At 32.9% G+C, this 21,803-nt stretch overlaps 1 protein-coding gene across 5 annotated transcripts in view; it reads left to right on the forward strand.

Annotated features, from left to right (window-relative positions):
• The window catches only part of FASTKD1 (FAST kinase domains 1), a 38,609-nt gene that overhangs the window by 5,488 nt on the left and 11,318 nt on the right, over positions 1-21,803 (forward strand). For 3 of the 5 annotated variants that reach the window (XM_033111522.1, XM_033111521.1, XM_033111525.1), the window contains 7 exons: positions 3,713-4,225; positions 6,597-6,665; positions 10,251-10,376; positions 12,386-12,784; positions 15,148-15,258; positions 16,206-16,337; positions 20,021-20,507. In XM_033111522.1, coding sequence (XP_032967413.1) covers positions 3,891-4,225; positions 6,597-6,665; positions 10,251-10,376; positions 12,386-12,784; positions 15,148-15,258; positions 16,206-16,337; positions 20,021-20,507 — 1,659 coding nt within the window. In that variant the 5' untranslated portion in view covers positions 3,713-3,890. Of the gene's footprint in view, positions 1-1,639; positions 2,016-3,712; positions 4,226-6,596; positions 6,666-10,250; positions 10,377-12,385; positions 12,785-15,147; positions 15,259-16,205; positions 16,338-20,020; positions 20,508-21,803 lie in introns of those variants that run through there. The other 2 variants (XM_033111523.1, XM_033111524.1) reach the window with 2 other exon arrangements.

The raw sequence follows: 21,803 nt of genomic DNA on the forward strand, positions 1-21,803 counted from the left end.
AATAGTCAGAATATCATGGAACTTTTTTTCTCTTGTCTAGTTCTACTTACCTGTTTTTTGGCTTTGTTCTTTAGACTGACTTCTTCAAGAGGTTATCTCATATATTAATAATCTGAGTCTCTGCCAGCTCCAATTATAAAATGCCAGAGTCTTTGATTAGCATTGCAGTGACAGCCCCCAAATTTGTGCTCCCACTTACGTGGTGAAGGGTGTCACTGGGAAATGTCTGTCCTGCTAGTTGTCCTCTTGCATCTGAGTAAAGATATGTGAATACTTTTCATCAATGGAAAGTGTGTGAAAAAGATGTGCATTACATCCAGGCCAATATGTTTTTGAAGTGCTATGCCTTCTCCATGTCCTCTCTTTCTGTTTTTGTCAGCTGGATCCAGAGGGTTTAAAGCCCCTGGTGGATTATGGAAGAAGCCTAGTTCCCTGAATTTCTGTGTGGAGAAAAGTCCCCCACTGACCAGGGATAACCATATTGGAATGTGATGTAATTGAGAAATCATATTTCTCTTTTCTTCCAACGCCTGCAAACCACTATTCTACTTTCTGTTTCTATGAATTTGACTACTCTAGGTACCTCATATAAGTGGAATCCTACAAATTGTTTTTTTCTGTGTGTATCTGGCTTATTTCACTTAGCATAGTGTTTCAAGGTTCATCCATGTTGTAGCAAGTGTCAGAATTTCCTTCATTTTTAAGGTTGAATATAATTCTATTGTATGTATATATGACATTTTCTTTATCAATTCATGTGTTGATGGACACTTAGGTTGCTTCCACCTTTTAGCTATTGTAAATAATGCTGCTATGAACATTGCTGTACAAATACCTGTTCAGATTTCTGCTTTCAATTTGTTTGAGTATATTCCCAGCAGTAGAATTGCTAGATTACATGATAATTCTGTTTAATTTTTTGAGGAGCCACTATACTGTTTTCCACAGTGGCTGCAGTATTTTACATTCCTACTAGCCATATACAAGGGTTCTGATTTCTCCATATCCTTGCCAACATTTGTTATTTTCTGATTTTTTTGATAATAGCCACTCTATTGGGTGTGGTGTCTTGTAATTTTGATTTGAATTCCTCCAATAATTAGTGATGTTGAGCATTTTTTTTTCATGTGCCAATAGCTTTGGAGAAATGTCTATTCAAGTTCTTTGCCCATTAAAAAATATTTTTGTCATCAGTTATAGAAGTTCTTTATATATTCTGGATATAAATCCCTTATTAGACATATCATTTGCAAATATTTTTTCCTTCTGCCTTCTAAAGTTTATTAAGATATCCAATAATAGAATTACCCCTGATCCTCACAGCATCCGATGTGGAGAAAAACCCCTCTTAAACCTCCCCCAGCCACTTAACACAAGGCTGAATACCATAATAAATTCTTTCTAACACCTTCTTAATTTATCACCCCCGGGGGTGTGTTCTGTTTCATTGCAACCAGTCAGTAACCCCAACTTTGTTTAACTATCGGTGTATTTCTGGTGGTCTTTGAGTGAAGGGCATTGACACAGGTCACGCTCAGTTTCATCCCTATAGTAAGAACAAAATTCCACACGTGTCTTTTCCATATTTACGTTTTCAAATTTCATTTTTCTAAATATTAATTTTTATTGTATATTATAAAAATGCTAGTCTTGCATGGACTGGGATAAAACCTCAGGTAGCTGAGAAACACTAACCTAAACGACTGGCAACTTTGACAGTTAAAATGTACTGCCCCTGCGTCTTCAATGAGGAACTACAATGCCCAGAATTCCTCCCAAATGCGTAAGCGACGTCTATTCCGCTGACTTCTGCGCGATGTCCTCTGGGGCATGTAGTGCGTGCCTTCTGCCCTGCACGCTGCACTCTTCGGCATTTTTTCCTGGTTTGGGATTGGTACCACCGGAGGAAAGGTGATATCTCTCGAGAAAGGGCTAAAAACTGGGATATGAAAGAGGGGCGCGCGACACAACCGAACCTGTTGCGTTCTTTGCTGGGAATAACCTTGATTTCTGAGGTATTGTTACCAGCCTTTGCTGGAATCCTCCTGAAAAGTTTCAGAACGTGGCGGCAGACTTTTTTTTTTTTTCTTTTTTACCCCATCAGCACGTTTTCAGGCCCGGGATACAGGGTTCGGCTGAGAAAACCCGAGCCTCCCGGGTATTGGATTTTTCCCGAGCGCGGAGGACGAGGGCAGGACTGATCCTGGTCCGCATCTAGAGAGCCCACAGATACAAGTTCAACGCTGCTGTTGTACTCGGAGCGGACGACGCCTGTCATTTGCAAAGGGTGTCACTGTTTAATCTGCACTGTACCTGTTCAGAGCTGGTACCTACCGCTCACTTATAGTCCCAAGGCCCCTCCTTTGGTTAAATGTCTTCCCCAGGGTCCTTAGCTGGGGCAGAGCTGGGGACTTAACACCTTGGTATTCTAAAAATTGAGTTGCTTCCATTTTCAGATGGATAGGACAGGAGAATCTTGAAGATATATTTTGTGCAGATTTTTTCTGTGTATGTGTGTGACCCAGGTCGCTTTGGGTCAGGTTGCTGTACTGATTGGCACAGAGTAGTCAATGCTGTCTCATCGGTTTTTCTTGTGAGGTTGGCATAGCCATAGAGCGGAGTGGAGTCTAAGGCGTACTTTTAGTGTTGGTTTGTTGCTGTAAAGAGACTGTTCAAGTTCAGAGTCGAAATAACTGGGTGGTTGATCCAGCTTCGCTAGTACTAGAGTAGTTTTTTAAATCTTTTTGAATTTAGCTTTTGTTATCCAAAAAATGCAAACGATAATATCAATCTGGCAGGTTAGTTCAGAGAATCTAATGGGATAATATATTTTAAAAGTTTTTCGTAAAATGTTGCATAAGTATTAGATATGATTTTAGTCCCATCTTTTTAAACCATTGTTTCTCAACTAGAAATATAAACATAATATATTTTTTAAACAAATTATTTTTCATAAATTGGTTCATATATTGCCTCACAATGTCTGTTACATTACTTGATTTCTTCATATTTTCTGATTGGACCTTTAAACGTCTTGCTTATTGGTTGAGACCTATCTAAGGTCAGTAGTAACTAAGTTGTTTGAGTTATTTTGGAGCTCCAAGAGAAAGGAGCAAGAAATTATCCAGAAAGCAAATAAACCAGAGACTTATCCTTCTGAAAAAAATTTTTTTATTATGACCCTGAATTAATGGCTACTGTTTGTAGAAACTTTAAAGCTGATAATATTTATTTATTGCAAACAGTTTTACTCTTTTATTTAAAAAGACAGTTCTGAATTTGGGATTATTTTTCCCCTTCTGCTTTTATGGTGAAATTTGAAAACTTTATGTAAATATCAGATGTAACAAACATTTTAAAAAGTCCATTAATTTTAAAATTGTAGTTGACATGCAATATTATATTACTTTCAGGTGTAAAACGTAGTGTTTGACGTTTATACCTTAAATGATCACCTTGATAAGTTTAGTATCCATCTGTCGCAGTTCAAAGTTATTATGATATTATTGACTGTATTCCCTAACAAACATTTTTTAAGTGGGGTGAAAAAAGAAGCCACTTTCTTGGACATTTAGTTTTGGATCAGATCTACTATCTGGTTCAGACTAAGACCAAGATCACTAGTTAATGCAGAAAAAGCTTGTTAATTTATTTGAATGTTAGAATTAATTTGATAATAAAAGTATAACGATGTTAAACCAATTCTTTACAGAAGCTGCTAATTGGAATGGGATTTGGAGTCATCAGAATAAAAGCAAAAAATATGAAGGAAAAACCGTTATTTTTATACCAGCATGTGGCACCTGGCCTCTAGTTTTAAATTTTCTTTACCCAAGAAAATTTGTGATGTAAATGAAAATATACCCTTTTTCTAGACACTGTTAACAAATATGCTTCGCTTAAGAGCTATTTGTCTATTTCCTTGGAGACTGTTTCATTTTCGACCCTTCAGTTGTGAACCATTAATTAGCCAGATGGATAAGTGTACAGATGAAGAACAAGTATTTGATTTTATTGAAAAAAACAAAGCTGTACTTTCAGAAAAGCAAGTGGGATCTGCATTTAATATACTTTGGCAGTTTCAAAAGCAGAAGACCAGCTTGTTAAAAAGTGTTGAATGTATCAGAGACCATCCCCAATTTCTTACTCTTTATAATTTGACTGCAAGTAAAGTGGAATTCATGAAGGACGATACCCTGGTGAATGTGTTGTACATCACACAACAGTAAGTAATGTATTTTCAGATTTTATAGAAATGATTATAGTTTGTTTTTGTATTTTAATTTTCTAAATATCTCTTTAAAATGAAAAACTTTTTTTCTGTAAATTTGCTGACCATCTAATATTTTTAAGATGTTTAGAGGATATTCTTTGATTGTGGTAGTATTTTCATAATATTTGTATATCCAAACATCACATTGTATAACCTAAATATATACAATTTATATTTGTTAATCATACCTCAATAAATCTGGAAAAAACATTAAAAAAGGAAAGAAGTTTTACATTGTTTGCAAGGGAATCCAGCCTTCAGAAGAACGGGGCTCCCTAATAAAGGATTCAGCAGTTATATAAAAGGAGTAAAGCAAATAAAAGTTACAGTTAGTCTGTTTCTTAGTCTCACTGACAGAAAAACAGCAGTTTTCTTACATGATTATCCAACCTGCAGGGGCTATTTAAGTAGCTATCAATGCAGAGATGCAGTTGTTTTGTTAGAGAGTCAGCATACAGGAGGGGGCTTGAGGTTTTACTTATTTTGGGGATTGATGTTAGACTAACCAAGAGTGGCTCCCCATTTTTCTGGTGGTCTTTCTCATATTCTGAAGGTTTTTTCTGAATACTATAATAAATTAGTGAAGAAAGTATGTAATGATAACAGGCAAGACACCTGTTTTTGTTTTCTGGTTGCCATGTTATTTTGGAGAATGCTGAACCAGACAAAATTAAACATCTTTATTGCAGGACTCTTCGGAGCCATTAATATGCCAGTGTATATTGTGAATTTCTAAATCGGGGCATTTTCCAAACTTACTTAACCACAAAACATCATGAACACCTCACAAGATTGATGTATGTCAGGCACAGATGGAGAAATGCTGCTTTGTAATGATTTACCGAAAAGCTGCATTTTTACGTTACCCTCCTAAGTCATATTTTAATAAGGAAAGGATTTTAAGAGTGGAATATAATTTTATTTTCAAGTTTTTTTAAATAGGATATAGTTCAATTTTGCTTCATGACTCAACCCGAAAGTCTTTGACTTTTAGGAGACAAAATAATATAGCCTTAACATTATAAACATGTTGAAATTGGTTTAAAAGAGAGACTTTTATATATACAGTATATAGTATATGTGGCTTAGTTATGTATGTAAAATATGCATTGTTAGTGAAGGTATACTGGAACAGGAACTCTTAGGGGCTGCTGGTGGTGTAATATATATCATTAATTTTAAAAATACCCTTAGACCCAATAATTTTGTATCTAAGATTATTTATCCTGAGAGTAATCCAAGACACGTATATAAATACAGGTAACCCCTGTATAACACAGTTGTTAGGTTCCTAAAAAATGCTGTGTTATGCAAATCTGTGTTATACGAAACAAAGAACTAGTACAAAAAAGGGGGTTAGGTTCCAAAAAGTAAAAAAACATATTATTTTATTTTTATAGTTAAGAGAAATGTCTTTATTAAAGCAATTTTCACCAAAAGTATAACATATTAATATGTATTAAATAATGTTTCTTTCATTATCACTACTAAGCTTTTATTACGTTCCGTGTCGTTTGGAGATTTCTCTAATTCTTAAACTGTGTTTGAGTCAAACCGTGTTCTAGGATGGCATGTTTCCCCCAATTCTCGAACCGTGTTATAGAAATGCCGTGTTATACGGAGGTTACCTGTATTCTTGTACATGGATATTCATCCCAACATTGTTTATAATATTGAAAAACTAAAATTCGAATAGTAGATGGATGTTTAACCAAACGATATTATAGTCGCTCAATTGAATATTATACAATTATTAAAAATAATGTTTTGAAGAATATGTAATGACTTAGCAAAGGCCCACAATATAATGTTAACTTACTGAAAAGGGCAGGATATGGAAATGTAAAGGAAATATATGTATATTTCATATGTGTGTAGAAAAAATAACTGGAGAGAAATGTTCCAAATTAATGATGGTGGCTATTTATGAATAGCAGTTATAAATGATTTTTATTACCGTATTAAATTTTTCTTTATTTTACAAACTTTCTCCTATAGAAATATTTTTATAGTCAGAGCAAAGTGATACGTTGTATGCACTTTTAATATGAAATGCATCTTTGAGCATTTTAATTGTTCGTTGGAGGGCATTGAAATGAACATATAAAAGGGTGAGAGGGACATGCGATAAAGTATGAATGTTTATTAGATTGCATTCAAAAAATCAGAATATTGAAGTGGGAGTGGACCAAAAATAAGGACTCACTGTATAAGAGTATAATAACTTGAGGTTCACTTTTGCATTATAATTCTTACTACATGTGTTTTTAATGATTTAAAGATGCATATATATGGGAAGTTATTTTCTCTTGTTTTTATGGAGGTTTGCTATTGAGGCCCATGACCCACTAGTTGAAGCACTAGTTACAGAAGCATGGAGAAGACTGGAAAGGCAAGTACTCTGGGTTCTTCATCTATAATCAGGGTTATCTTTTTCAGGGTTAGCACAGTGAAATATTGTAGGAAAAGAGTGGAGAGAGAGTGTTTTTTCCTTAAGAGGGAGAACAGTATTTCAGATGTTCCCTCTTTAAATTAAGAGTAGGGAACATAGTGTGCTTTTTGACATTTATAATTAATCCAAATACAAATAAGGTAGAGTCACAGCTATTCATGAACTGGCATTTTTGAATCTTCTTTTCTGGAAGAGTTCTGCTTCAGAAAGATTCTCTGAGTGATAGGCAATCAATTTAAACCTAGAAGTTCAGAGCCATAAAAAATGAAAAAAGAATACACCAGTTTAGTAGAAAGAAAAACACTGTTCAGCAGCATTTGAGGATACTTGCCTATCTCTCCTTTATGGAGAGGCAGTGAGCAGAGCTCCTAGGTGAGGTCCATTGCTGTGAATAGGATCAATTCAGATCTATTTCCCAAACTCTCCAGCTATTTTCAACGTGTTGTTGTACTTGATAATCATCTAAAAAAATGTGAAATTTGTTCTTGGTATTCTTAATGAGTATTGAGAAATCTGTATTATTTATAGTAATATAAGAATATATGAGAAGCTCTCCATTTATAAGACAGCGGAGATAATAACAGAGTTCATTTTGGTAAATCTTCAGCTAAGTTCTGAAAACTTTGAATTTTTAAACCTAGAAATTCCAGATAGCCAAGATCCATTAATGGAATAAAGCAAATGTTAGTGAAGAGAGGAAAAATCTAGGTGGGAAAGAGACAGGAAAATTTTTTAAAAACCACAGAACAGCTCACCCTCTAAACCAAATAGTAACCTAGGGCAGAAAGTAGAGGATGGACTAAGATAAAGAAAAAACAACAGGCTATTTATTTGTAGATCGGGAGGAGCAGGCATTCCCCCGTATTATGCTTTTTTAGCATATTGCTTTTTAAAGCCAAAACCATGATAAATTCTTAGAGTTGTAGTCATATATGAGGGAGCTCTGTAGGCCTTTATTATAGGGGCTGAATTACATTAAAGGGGACTGAACAATTCTCTGGGGTTAGAAATTCTACCTTCTAAATTGTGATTTTAGTTAATTTCGTTATCCAAATGCATCTGTCTTTTCATCCTTCATTTTTGGATTCTCTTTACCTATAACTATCCTTTATTGAGAGTAAAGAGAATAATCTTAACTGCTTTTGTGAACATCTAAAGTACTGTATCTTTATGGTTAATTTTGGTCATTGTTGATAATAACACTATTTTTCTTCGAAGCAGCATTAAGTGTTATGTATACTGAACAGCTTGAACAAATCTCTTGTAAAATACATGTTTTTTAAAAATTTTGCTTTTACTATATACTAAGTAATTAAATTACAAATGTACAGTTGTACTTCCCAGTGAATCAGATATTGCTTTTTAATTTTACTTCATTTCAAAGTAGCTCAGAAGATAATGTTTGTTCTACATGGAGGTTTTTTTTTTTTTTTTAATTAGTTTTATTTTATTTTTTTAATTTATTGGGGTGACAATTGTTAGTAAAATTTACATAGATTTCAGGTGTGCAATTCTGTATCACATCATCCATAAATCACACTGTGTGTTCACCACCCGGAGTCAGCTTACATGGAGGTTTTTATTTGTAGCAGTACTTTTATTTTTTTATAATACAAAGTTGTAAAAAATTTAAAAACCCTAATTTGTATTTCATCTATAGCCTTTTTAAGAGAGTCATAAAAATAAGTGTTAATTTATGATTTTTTATAGTTGCTGTGCCCTATGATTTAATTTTTTGTTACTCCAATAGCTATTAATCAGTGATTTTGTTAAATTGTCTATGAATTTGTGTTACATAAATATAATTTGTAATGATTCAAATAAGATAGATTGTGTATTAGTACTATATAATGGATCATAATGAGGAAAATTAGCATATATTTGAAATTCAAATAGAAGACTTTAAACATTTATAAAAGTAGAGAGATTAGTTTAATGAACTCCCCCATGTACCCATCATCTAGCTTCAACAATTACGAACATATAGCAGCCTTGTTTTATCTGAATCCTTCCCATTCCCTCCCTACCCCATATTTTATTTTATTTTTTATAATTGTTTTACGTATTTTTCAATTACAATTGAGATACAATATTATATTAGTTTCACATGTACAACATAGTGGTTAAACATTTATATAACTTACAAAGTGATCATCCCAATAAATCTAGTACCCATCTGACACAATACATAATTACAATATTAATTGACTATATTCCTTGTGCTGTACTTTATATTCCCATGACTATTTTGTAACTACCAATTTGTGCTTCTTAATCCCTTTGCCCTTTTCACCCCCCTTCCAGCTGGCAGCCATCAAAATGTTCTTGTTATCTATCTTCAGTATATTTTAAATTGTTACGTCATTTTATCTGTAAATACCTCACTATATTTCTGAGAGATGAGCACTCTTTTAAAAGTGTGTGCTATCACAGTGCCATTATTTGTACCTATAAAAATGAATAATAATTCCTTAATATCACCTAATAACTGGTTTTGTTCAAATTTCCTTCATTGCTCTATAAAGGTCTTTTTATCGGTGGTTTATTTAAATCAGTATCCAAACACGGTTCACACATTACCTTTGATTGCTTTGTCTCATGTTTCTCTTTCCTTGTAAGTAAACATTTGATTGAAGAATATCATATAAAATTAAACCAATCATAAATGTACAGCTTGATAAATTTTCACATACTGATCACTTCTGTGTAATAGCACTGAGATCAAGAAACAGAACATTATTTCCCTAAAGTTCTCTTTATGTGCTCTTCCAGTCATGTCCCCTCATCCCAAGAGGTAGTAACCACTATCTTGACTTGTCATGTGTTAGTTTTATTTTTATAGAAGTGGAATCCTATAGTACATACTCTTATATCTAGTTTAGTTTGTTCAATATGTTCTAAAGATTTATGCATAATGTTGCATGATTCAATAGTTCTTTGTTTTGTGGTATTTTGTGGTGTGATATTCTATAAATATGTACAAGTTATTCATTGTGCTCTTAATGCATATTTACATTGTTTGCAGTTTTTTGCTATCACGTTTTGCTGCTGTAAACTTCCTTATGCTTATCTTTTAGTGAATTCTAAGTCTTAAAATCTGTAATAGTTCTCCTTCCCTCCCTTTCATCTTGCCATTTACTTATTGAAGGAATTGGGTCATTTCTTTCTTATAGAAAAATTCTGAAGTTTTTCACAGCACAGTTGTAGTAGTGGTTGTTTTGCTTATTAATATACAACCTGGAGTCGAAATTGTTCTGTCACCTTAAAAAATAAGTAAATGCTTCAAATAATTTTGAGTAATTTTTCCCTTTTTAAAATCTTCTGATAGAATCTGACTTTTTAACTATTAGCATGGGTTACTTTTATAATAAGTAATCAACATTTTAGAAAAATTCATTTTAAATTAGTAATGTATTAGTAATACAGTACTAGTATTTTTTATTCCTTTTTATTTTACAACTGTTTTTTATGTGTTTTAAGTGAAAGTAAATACTAATAATCTCTTTTGTATATTTCCTTTAATAGGTTTGATATTCATGTGCTGTCAAAATTTTCCACATGCCTAGCAGATCAACACTTACATTTTAGTCCATTAATGGGAAACATAGCTGATATTGTAAATAGGAAGTTGGAAACCATACAGGACTTAAGGTAAATTTATTTAGGGGCTTTGTGTTGTGGTGGAAAGATCCTGGGTGTTGGATACTCATGCACTTAGATTTGTCACTTCCTAGCTATGTTATTTTTAACTTGGAAAGTTCACTAACCTCATTTATAAAATGGGGATAGTAGTCTATCTACTTTGCATTGTTGCTCTGGGAATTCGACATAAAGTATTTAAAGTATAACTATATTGTTGAGATCTGAGAAAGGTTTGACGTTTTACATTTTTCCTTACTTGGGAGCTGACAAGTTTGCCTGCCACCCTCATGACCTCATCTAACCTTAATTACCTCCCTACAGGCCCTGTCTCCAGATATAGTTATACTGTAGATGAGGCTTTAACATGAATTTTGAGGGTTCATAATTCAGTCCATAACATATACCAGTGTTCATAGACGCATTGGTCACAATAGCCAAAAAATTTGGAAACAACCTAAGTGTCTATTGACAAACGAATTGACCATCAAAATGTGGTATATACCTACAATGGAATATTATTCAGACTTAAAAAGGAAGGAAATTCTGATACATGCAACAACATGGATGAGCCTTAAAGACATTATGCTAAGTGACATAAGCCAGACACAAAGGGAAATTTATTAGGAGTTACCTAGAGTAATCAAAGTTATCAAAACAGAAAGTAGAGTGGCCCTTGCCAGGGTTTGGGCGGAGGGAAGAACAGGGAGTTACTGTTTAATGGGTAAGAAGTTGTAGTTTGAGGAGATGAAAATGTTCTGCAGGTGCATGGTGGCGATGGTTGCACGACAGCGTAAATATCCTTAGTTCCACTGAACTGTACACTTAACCATGTTGAAAATGGTAAATTTTACATTATGTGTATTTTCATACACACACGAAATTAGCTTACAAAAGCAGACAATAAAAATTATTGTAATTTTTTTTAACTTTTAAAAATTCTTATAGATCCCTTTGAGAATCTAATGAAATCTTTGGGCATTTCTGTACTCCAAACTGTAATTACAAATATATACATAGTTTTTAAAAATCATTTCAGAGGTCTTAATAGTTAAACTAAATAGCAATGTTAGATTACTAATTAATGTTAACATTAACATTAAACATATTGATTAGAGAAGCCAAAGTATTTGTAAACTGGGTCTTTAAAAATGTATTTATTTTATTGAAAAGATTAAAGAAATTAGCAAACAAAAAAATGCATAGTCCCACTATTCTAATGGTTGAGATAATCTAAAATTTATATTTTTATGTCTTTTTTTTTGTAGTTTGCTTTCTAATGATCATTCCCAAGTATTTATGTCTTTTCCATTTGCATTCTTTATTCATTATGGGTGCATTCTTGTATTTGTGGTTTTCTGATTTTTATATTATGCAAAAACTGTCTTTTGAAAGCAGGGACCTCACCTTTATAATTTTGGTGTCTTCCACAGTTCCAAGAAGAATGATTTATATTCCTTAAAAAGTGTTTACTAAAAAAGAAAAAAAAAAGTGTTTACTGAGTGAAGAAATATTAAATGCTACTTCATGTTCAGTATTGTCTGTCATATGTTAATATCTTTCTAGCATGAAACATTAAAAATATGAAATTATTTATTAGTGAGAAATATTTTGCCAACATATTTATTAAAAAATTACAGATATACAGAGAAAGGAGTAACAAAGCAAAGTCTACTTCCAAAAATATAAAATGAGACTTTTAATGTTGCATTTGTGGGCTGTTAGTCCAGTGATTTCTGAGTAAATTTCCCTATAATATTTTCCTTCAAATCTATAGAATGAGATATTATACACACTGAATAAAAAATATTATTTCTATGTTTTTTGTGTCTAAAGGGATTCAGTTACTGGGAGATGTGTCCTACTAGGATCAAATCCTACTAGTACTTGAAAGAAACATTTTGTGGTATAAAACCCATAATATTTTTACCAGTTCCTTTTCATATCTGTTCTTTTAGTTTTAGAATTGTTCATTATTCTTAAATAACGTAAATATCTTTACATCTCTTTTCCTTTTTCAGGTCCTTGTCTGTTTTGATGGTCAGCATATCTTGTTTAATATCACAACGTTTTCAAGAACAATTAGTGAAAAAAACAGAACTTCTTTTTGACACCGTAGATTCTTCCCAGGTCAACATTGCAAGAAGAATAGTACAATTTCTTCGAAATATTAAATATTGTTATTACCCGCTATTAGAAAGGTGTAATAAAATATTCTTAAGCCATGCGAACCACCTTGATTTGGAGTCCATCAGTAAAATACTTAGTCTGTACCACTTTCTACAGTTTCACAGTTTTGAATTTGTTTTAATGGCTAAAAAGAGGCTAACTGAAATGATTCCTCTAATTGATCACCCTGCTAGCTTTGTAAAATTGTTTATAGCATTGGGACCCACTGCAGGACCTGAAGAAAAGAAACAGTAAGTTGAGCTAAAAATGTTTTATTTGTTGAGAATATATGGATCCTTTAAGCTTAGATCTTGCAGTTCTGGAAGGCACAAAAATCAACCCTTTCAACCATGGAATGGAAAGTAATCTTATATGCTCTGCTCCTTGATTCTTTCTCTAATTATTCTAATTTACTCCTCAGACTCTGCAATACAGTTTATACAGTCTGCTGTATTCTAAAAGGGGGCCAGTAACCCTTTGGTGGTGGCCAGCACGGCAGTGAATGAAGGAGAACACCATTTAAGTGTTTTTATTCTACTTTTCTAGGTCATGTGACTGACTTTATCACAGGCATAAGACTCCCCCACCCCTAGTATAGGCTGTGGACTATTTAGAATTATAGTAGTAATTCACAGTGGACCATTTTTGCTTTGTTGTCTTCACATTCATCATCAAAAGCATTTATTATGCACATGGGCGTATGTTCTGATGTCAGGTTTGAATGAATTTGATCTGTCTCCTATCTTTTAAGAATTTTTAGGGGTGGCCGGTTAGCTCAGCTGGTTAGAGCGTGGTGCTGATAACACCAAGGTTGCTGGTTTGAATTCTGCCTGGGCCGCTGTGAGCTGTCCCCTCCTTAAAAAAAGAATTTTCAGTATTGCCAGATATTGATGTAGATACAAATATTTGGGATATAGAGATGAGCAAATACTAAATACATGATTATTGATAGCAAAACGATAAGTACTATTAGTGGATCATTTAAGCAGGGGTTCAGGAGTTGCATAATAGAGGTATTTGCATCATTATTCTTAGCTAAAACTTCATGGAGAGTTTTAAGAGTCCTTTGAAGTATATATGAAGAAATTTAAGGGTATATTTTAAGAGACTGTATCAAGATGGGAACAAGATGATTTAAAAAACTTTTATTGGAATCTTTCTTTTTTTCTTGTCACCAACCACTGTTTAAAACTCATATACTAAAGGAGTATAAAAGTTGAACTTAACTGGGTCCCACCTTTTAAGGATTTTATATTTCAGCCGGGAGGATAGAAATAATAATTGAAATAATGTAAATATTATGGCACTGCAATATAGTTTATGAATAAATACTCAAATTAGTGATATTGATAGTACGTGCCTTGGGCAGAGAGAATAGAGAAAAATGTGGACTAAAGTACCACAGTTTTCCTTGTATAATGTGCACTTTCCTTGCTCAAGTTTGTGAGGGAAAAATATGGATGCACATTATACATGAGTAGTATTAATTCCATATCTATATAAATGTTTTAATTCTTTTATTTATGTTTATAAGTTAAAAGTGTAACTAGAAATCAATAACGATATCCATATACAAAATACGGATCCTGGAAAACGGTAATCAGTTTTGTTGCACTTAGGACAAACTTCCAACTATGGAGACTTCTTGGCCTTCTGTGATACATAAATACCGTCAATTTGTTACCAGTACATAAAATTTCTTGGTACCTTGTATCTGTTCTTGTGTTTTGTAATTATTTGTTACATAAATCTCTTGTACCATGTACAATGTTAAAAAATAAATGCTAAAATTCCTTTATAATACAAAAAACAAGTACCTAAATATAAACAAATAAAAATTTGAATTGAAAAATTAAAAGATTTTTTCCCCTGAAAGTTTGGGCCAAAAATGTGGGTGCACATTATTCATAGGAGTGCATTATACATGGCAAAACACGGTAGTTGAGAAAAGCTATGAGAAGCTGGGTTTGAAATGTTTAATAAGGTTAATGAAAAGGATGATGTGGAGTGGTGTGAATAGAAAAGTAGTTTATCCTGTTACTCAGATTTCATATTTTGGGCTTGTCTTCTAAATTATTCTAAAAGACACGTATATTTTGATAATTTTATTACTGCATGATGGATGGTTTCAAAATGGACTGTCTTTGTAAATTTTTAGTTTATAGTGTTACAGCAAGTATTTAGTATATAAGATTTTTGTTTAATGTGCAGATATATTAATTTCCTAATCAAATCTTAATTTAAAAAATTGGGATATTGTTAAAATGTCAGTTGTTAATTCTTTAGCTCTCTAGTACTGAATAACTTCACTGAACCGTTATATTTTATAACCACTGTAATCTTATTTTGAAAAATGAATTAAAAAACCTTTTATGTATATTTTTAAGAGTTTAGATTTTACTGAGACCTTCATTGCTTTGAAAAACTTTTTTTATTTGATAATATTTTATATTCCCCAATTATGTGGAGAGAAAATTGAAATTATATATTTGAATTAAGTTTTTGTTCATATTATTTCTTTCCTATTTGTCACCTAAGAACTGTTATTTTAAAAAATGTTTTTATAAGCTAATTGTCAGTTTTTCAACATAAAAATATTTTCCTTTGCTTCTAGACTTGAATCATCTATGTTATTGATGTCAGAAGAGTTGACCAGCCAGCAAGCTTTGGCAGTAATGGGAGCAATGGAAGAGATGGAAAGCAGAAATTCACGTTTGATTAAAAAGTAGTCCTTCCTGACATTTATTGTGTTAAATTTAGTTGTCATTCATAAGTAGCTATGTTTTTGAGGGAAAATTACGAATTTTTTCTATAATATAGCTGTTTCTTTTGAAGAAATAAGGAATTAACACTTAAGGTATTGTTTATTTCCTAAATAGTTTTTTTTAAAAATAGAGATTCTAAAATTGTTTATAGCATTTTTCATTTCATTTGCTACTGTTGTTATTCTCAAGCAGAGCATCATAATCTAGGAAAGTGGAGATTATAGAGCAGGACCCTACTTTTTAAAAGGACATTCATTGCAAAACAGTTGATATCTTTGTGAACTTGAATCGTTTCACACCACAGTTGTTACCTTGAACTCAAACTACCATGCCGTATATTGACTTTTTTGTTAATTTGAGATTTAACAAGGAAAAAAGTACATGGTACAGATTATACATATGTACATGATTTTTTATTACCTGTTAATCCCTTTTAAAAAATATTTCCTCTGCCCTTTTTCCTCCAACTTACTGCCTGTTAGCATTGTCCATTGCCTTCAAGCATCTCTGTTAGAGGGCCAGTGGATTTAAGGAAGAAAATTAAATCAGTTTTGCTAATTGTTAGTAACGCTTGGTAAAGATTTTCTTGGAGTGAGAGTGTGGGATTTGATGGCTGTTCTGTGAGGTTTTTTTATTTAGGAAGTAAAACTGTATGCTTTTCTGTCTTTTTACTATTGATAATTAAATATTATTTCATTTACACTTCATTGATAGCTCTTACTTATTCTGTTTTAATTGTTACATTTCTATCGCCATCTTGAGGCAGTTCTTCAAGAACAGAAAACCTTATCTCATTGCTGTTTCTCTCGCACAGAGCTTGTCTGGCATGAAAGAGCTTCTCAGTAAATGTTTGATAAATAAATGAATGAACCGATTATAATACATGTTTTATCTTTATTCTTTTTAGAATTGCTTCAATTCTGCATAAGCATTTGGATGACTATAAACCAATTGAGTTATTGAAGATAACTCAAGCATTGATTTTTCTACATTACCGAAGTAAAGAGCTTTTTGTGAAACTCAGAGAAGTATTGCTTAGGTAAGATTAAAGTAAAGGTGAAAAATAATTGCAAAAACCACAGTTACTTTTGCACCCAGCTAATAGAAGTGGTTATTTAATCTTTCATTTTTATAATCTAATCTTTAAATTTATAACCTAGTTTTATATAATTATGTATAGAGTTGTTGGAATTGTTGGAGGAAGAATTGGACAGCTTATTATTAAAAATGTTAAGACACTTATCTTTCCCCATACCCATTCTGCCAATTAAGCTTGGTATATTTTGAAATGGAAATGAGGCCAGTTGGGTATGATTTCCCTAGGGCATGAATAACAATAAAAGCCAAGTCATTCTTTCCTGCAGAAGTAGAATAACTATGAAAAGAGTGGAGCTGATGAAGAAGGCCAAACTCCATTTGGGAGCACCATATTTAGGGACCTTCAGTTTGCTTATTTATGCATTTTAAGGCATATTACATTTTTTAATTTGTAATTTTAAAAATAAAATATATGAGGATAATGATAATGAAAAGGTATTTTTATGCAGAATTCTCCCTTTGTAATTAAAACTTTTCTGCTTTTTGTGGAGATAGCATTCATATTTCAACAAAGAAGTTAATTCAGTTTTCCATTGACTTTCATTACACTAAAATGGAATTTTCCATTAAAAATTTTTATTTTAAGGATTAGAATAATGACTTGAATGAAATTAGAACCAGATTAATCGTTTTCCTTTCCATTTTTCCATAGTAGTTTGATTTCTTACTGTGATTTCTGAAAGACCAGGCATGGGGCTCTATGCTATATTCAAAAGATTGGCATATAGTTGAAAATGATCATTATTTTGACAAAGTGATACACCATTAGGGTTAAGAAGGATTTGAGCTGAGGACTATGAGGTGGCACTTTATCAGATGAGAATTTAGCATAGTAGGTATGTTATAAAAAAGTTCACACTTTTCTTGAAATAACTTTCTTATATATGCAGCATTATTGTTTCTTCACTTTTTCCGTATTTAGCATGGACTTTCGCATAGCCTCTGAATGAAGAATTTTATGCTTTAAATTATATTATCATAATCTGGCCCAGAGACATGATTTACTTGGCCTGCACAATGTTTTTTTAAAAAATTAAATGACACAATACTGTTTGCATATAGGTGTGTTAACAGAAAAATAAGACAGGAGTGGGAGCATCAAAGGGGATTTCACTTTACCTATGTTTTATTTCCTTTATAAAAAGACTTGAAGCAAATATGACAGTGTTGAAGTTTAGTAGTTGTCAGTAGCGAGAGCCCCTATATATCTCTAGTTTAAAATTTTATCAAAAATTAGTTGGGAGATGTTACATAAAATCAGAGGGGCTTATGTTTCAGAATTATCTTCTCCCACTCAGTACAGATTGTGTGAAAGAACACAATGTAATCTAATTAAACCAATTCACCTAAGTATTTACATAAATAGCTCCAGAAACCATTTGGGGAACCCAGGGAGTTCATGTACTGGAATAACGTGGTTTTCTTTATTTGAACGTACTGAAATACAATCTACATAAAATACACGTATCCACTCCTCATTACCCTGCTCCCTCACCCCAACCCAGGTTAACTACTATCCTTACTTTTAACTGCATGGGTTAGTTTTGCCTGTTTTGTCTGGCTTCTTTTGCTCAGTATCATGTTTATGAGATTTACCTATGTTTTTGTTGTATTCTCCTAAGAATGTAACAAACATTTTTTTTTACTCGTTCTACTGTTGATAGGTATTTGATTTATTTCCAATTTGGGGCTGTTATAAATAGTGCTGTTATGAATATCCTCGTACATTTATTTTAGTGGACATATGTATGCATTTCTGTGGATATTTACCAAGAAGTATGATTGTTGATTCATAGGTTATATATATGTTTATCTCCAGCAGATCCTGCTAAACAGTTTTCTGAAGTGGCTGGACCAGTTTATATTCCCACTAGCAGAATGTGAGCATTCCTGTTGCTCCACATCCTCACCAACACTTGGTGTTCTTTTATTGTCTAATTTTAGCCATGTGGGTGGATATATGGTAATACTGTAAATAAACATATGCGTATGTAAATTTTGGAATTTGAGGAAGAATCACAAGGAATAACATCAGTTGGAGGTTGGATAGATTTGGTCTGTTGGGGTTATTTTATTTTTTATTGCGGAATATTGGGGAACAGTGTGTTTCTCCAGGACCCATCAGCTCCAAGTCAAGTTGTCCTTCAGTCTAGTTGGAGGCTGCAGCTCAGCTCCAAATCCAGTTGCCGTTTTCAATCCTTAGTTGCAGGGGGCACAGCCCACCATCCTATGTGGGAATTGAACCGTCAACCCTTTTAAGAGCTCGGGCTTTAACCAACTGAGACATCTGGCGCCCCTGGGGTTTATTTTTAGACAATTATGAGAAGATTAGCAAATATTGAGATTTCTGTCCTTGGGTCAATTCCGGAAACTGATACAGCTTTTGGGGTCTTTCTTTTCTTTATACAAACTGTTAATTTTTCATGGTTATTAGAATAAAATATTCATTTAGTACTTATTGAGAACTTAATTTGTGTCAGGTACTGGACCAAATATTATATAAAAATTATTTTGAGATCTTTTTGTGGTTCATAAATGTGATGATTTGTGGTACTCATGCTATTTATTTCTCCCACTTAACTTTATCAGTGTTTCCCCACATGATTTAGAATTATTTGTAAATGTTTTTAATGACTAGATATTAGCTAACATATGACTACCATAATTCACTTAACTATTCGCTCTCATTGGGTATTTAGATTGCTTTCAAATTTTAGCCCCATTAAAAATATGATGAATAACATAACATACATTTTCCCTGCATTTTAGATTATTTTCTTAGGCTACTTTCGTCAACAGGGATTGATCATGTCAAATGATATAATTAGTTTTAAATTTCTTGAGCTGTACTGCTAAATTGCTTTTCAGAAAGGTTATACTAACTTTTAAAGTTTGCTGTAGTGAATGAGAGTACCTGTATCAATGCACCCTTGCTAATGTTGAATATAATGATTATTTCAATGTATTAATTTAATATTTTAAAAAGTTACTCAATTTGGTTTTAATTTGGATTTGACTATCTCTTTCACTACTTCTAAACCTAAAGATTCTTTAAAAGCTCCTGGTGTTTTATTTGTATTTTAAAAACTGCTGTCCTGGTGATAGGACTCTTAACTGTGGGGGTTTGGGAAAGGAGGGGTAGAGAATGGATTTAATTATATGTCCTGTGTTTTCTGGGTTTTTTTTAAGGTTGGACTTCTTATATAGCAGAAATAAGACAGGAACTAATATAATGGAGTGATCACTATATGCCAGGGCCTATACTAGGTCATAACAACTTCTGACAGGTCGTATCAAAAATTCAGCCCAAATTCTGTCTCTAGCAACAGTACTGGAAAGAAACATTGTTCTGACACTGACCTTTTGTTTTCCAGAGACTGTGGTTTTATTTTTGCATTATAAAATTTAGGATGTGCTTTAGATTATCGTAAGGCTTCCCTTTGTAACTCCTGTGGACCTGTCATCTTTGAATTAGTTAACCCTTCTTAAAATAAGTTAACTTTATTTTAAGACTACCACACCTATTAATTATAATAATAACATATTTATATTTTAATAATTATATACATTGTATTTTGTTGCCGATGTATTGATTTTGTTCTTTTTACTTCCTCCCCTTTACAGTCATTTGAAAATTAGTGTCAAATCTAGTGAGATATCCTTCCTGGTCTGTGCTATTTCCATGCTTCCGTCTCCTCACCTAGATGAAGTGGTGATATCTCGAATTGAAGAAGTTTTACCACAGTGTGACCTAAATGACCTGAATAGTTTTGCCACATCTGTTTTAAGATGGATTCAGTATGATTACATGTATCTGGAGAGTACTACTGGAAAGCAGCTGAAACTACTTCAAAAATTAGATCACTATGGTCATCAGAGACTACAAAAATGCAACAATTTGAATCTGTTATGGGAAGAATTTAAATCTTTAAAAGGAGACTGGTTTGTCGAGTCACTTCTTGAAGAAACAATTGCTACTTTGCAGTGTTTGATGGATGAAATTAATTACGTAAATGTTGCGGGAATTTCATCTTTTATTGCTAGAACGAACTACCTCAATACTTTGATACTTGATAGGATAGCCTCAGTGGTCCTTCAGCAGATTGAAAAGGTGAAATGGAAATGTCACACAGTTTTATATAGTTAACTTCTAAAAGCATAAATGTTTATCATATGTACTTTGAGAACTTGACTGGAATTTGAAGTTTAAAAAACTCTAGTTTCTGGTTCAGCAGTTTGTTGTTCCTCCTCTTAAAGTTTCTTTCTTCAGCATTGCAGATTTGAGCAGATTAGCAGTCATCCTTTCATTCTTGCAGTATTGTTAAGATCAATAGTCAAAATTCATTGACTAGAAGGAAATACTTAAAACAATACTAATTATATTAAGATAGAGTGTGAATGGTTTTTTCCCTTTTTATTTTCTGTAATCCTACTTTTACTATTTAAGAACAACTACATTCATGAAACTAATATAAAATCACATTGAATGTCAACTATAATTAAAAGTATATATAGTCATGGGATGTGGAGTACCGCATAGGGAATATAGTTAGTGGTATTGTAACAGCTATGTACAAAGTCAGATGGATAGTAGACTTGTTGGGGTTATCACCTTGTGAGGTGTGTAAATGTCTAATCACTGTGTTTTGTATACCTGAAACTAATAATTAAGAAAAGAATGTATGCACCTCCCCCCAAACAAAATAAAAACTACCATATTCAAAAGTGTGAAAATCGAAAAAGTTATAAGATATCCACTGACTTCAGTACAGTTAACCCTTGAACAATGTGGGGGTTATTATTAAATCCACATATAACTTTGACTCCCCAAAAACTTACCTACTAATAGTCTAATGTTGACCCGAAGCCTTACTGGTAACAAACAGTTGACTAACACAGATTTTGTATGTTTTGAGGTCTGACAATTAAGTTCGCGAAGTTTTGCAAGGATGTTGCTAACCTTTTTTGATATTGAGGGATTACTTATGAATTTGTACCAACTGGACAAACAGTTAACCAGGTTTACTATTTAGAAGTGCTGAAAAGGCTTCGTGAAAAAGTTAGATGACCTGAACTTTTTGCCAACAATTCATGGCTCTTGCATCACGACAATGCACCAGCTCCCACGGTACTGTCTGTGAGGGAGTTTTTAGCCAGTCAACAAATAAATGTATTGAAACACCTGCTCTACTTACCTGATCTCACCCCCCAATGACTTCTTTCTGCACCTGAAGATAAAGGAAACATTGAAAGGAAGTCATTTTGATGACATTCAGGACATCAAGGGTAATACGATGGTAGTAGCTCTGATGGCCGTTCCAGAAAAAGAGTTCCAAAATTGCTTTGAAGGGTGGACTAGGTGCTGGCGTCAGTGCATAGCTTCCTAAGGGGAGTACTTCGAAGGCGA

This window comes from Rhinolophus ferrumequinum, chromosome 8 (genome assembly GCF_004115265.2).
Source record: "Rhinolophus ferrumequinum isolate MPI-CBG mRhiFer1 chromosome 8, mRhiFer1_v1.p, whole genome shotgun sequence".
In the NCBI taxonomy this organism is placed as follows: Eukaryota; Metazoa; Chordata; class Mammalia; order Chiroptera; family Rhinolophidae; genus Rhinolophus; species Rhinolophus ferrumequinum.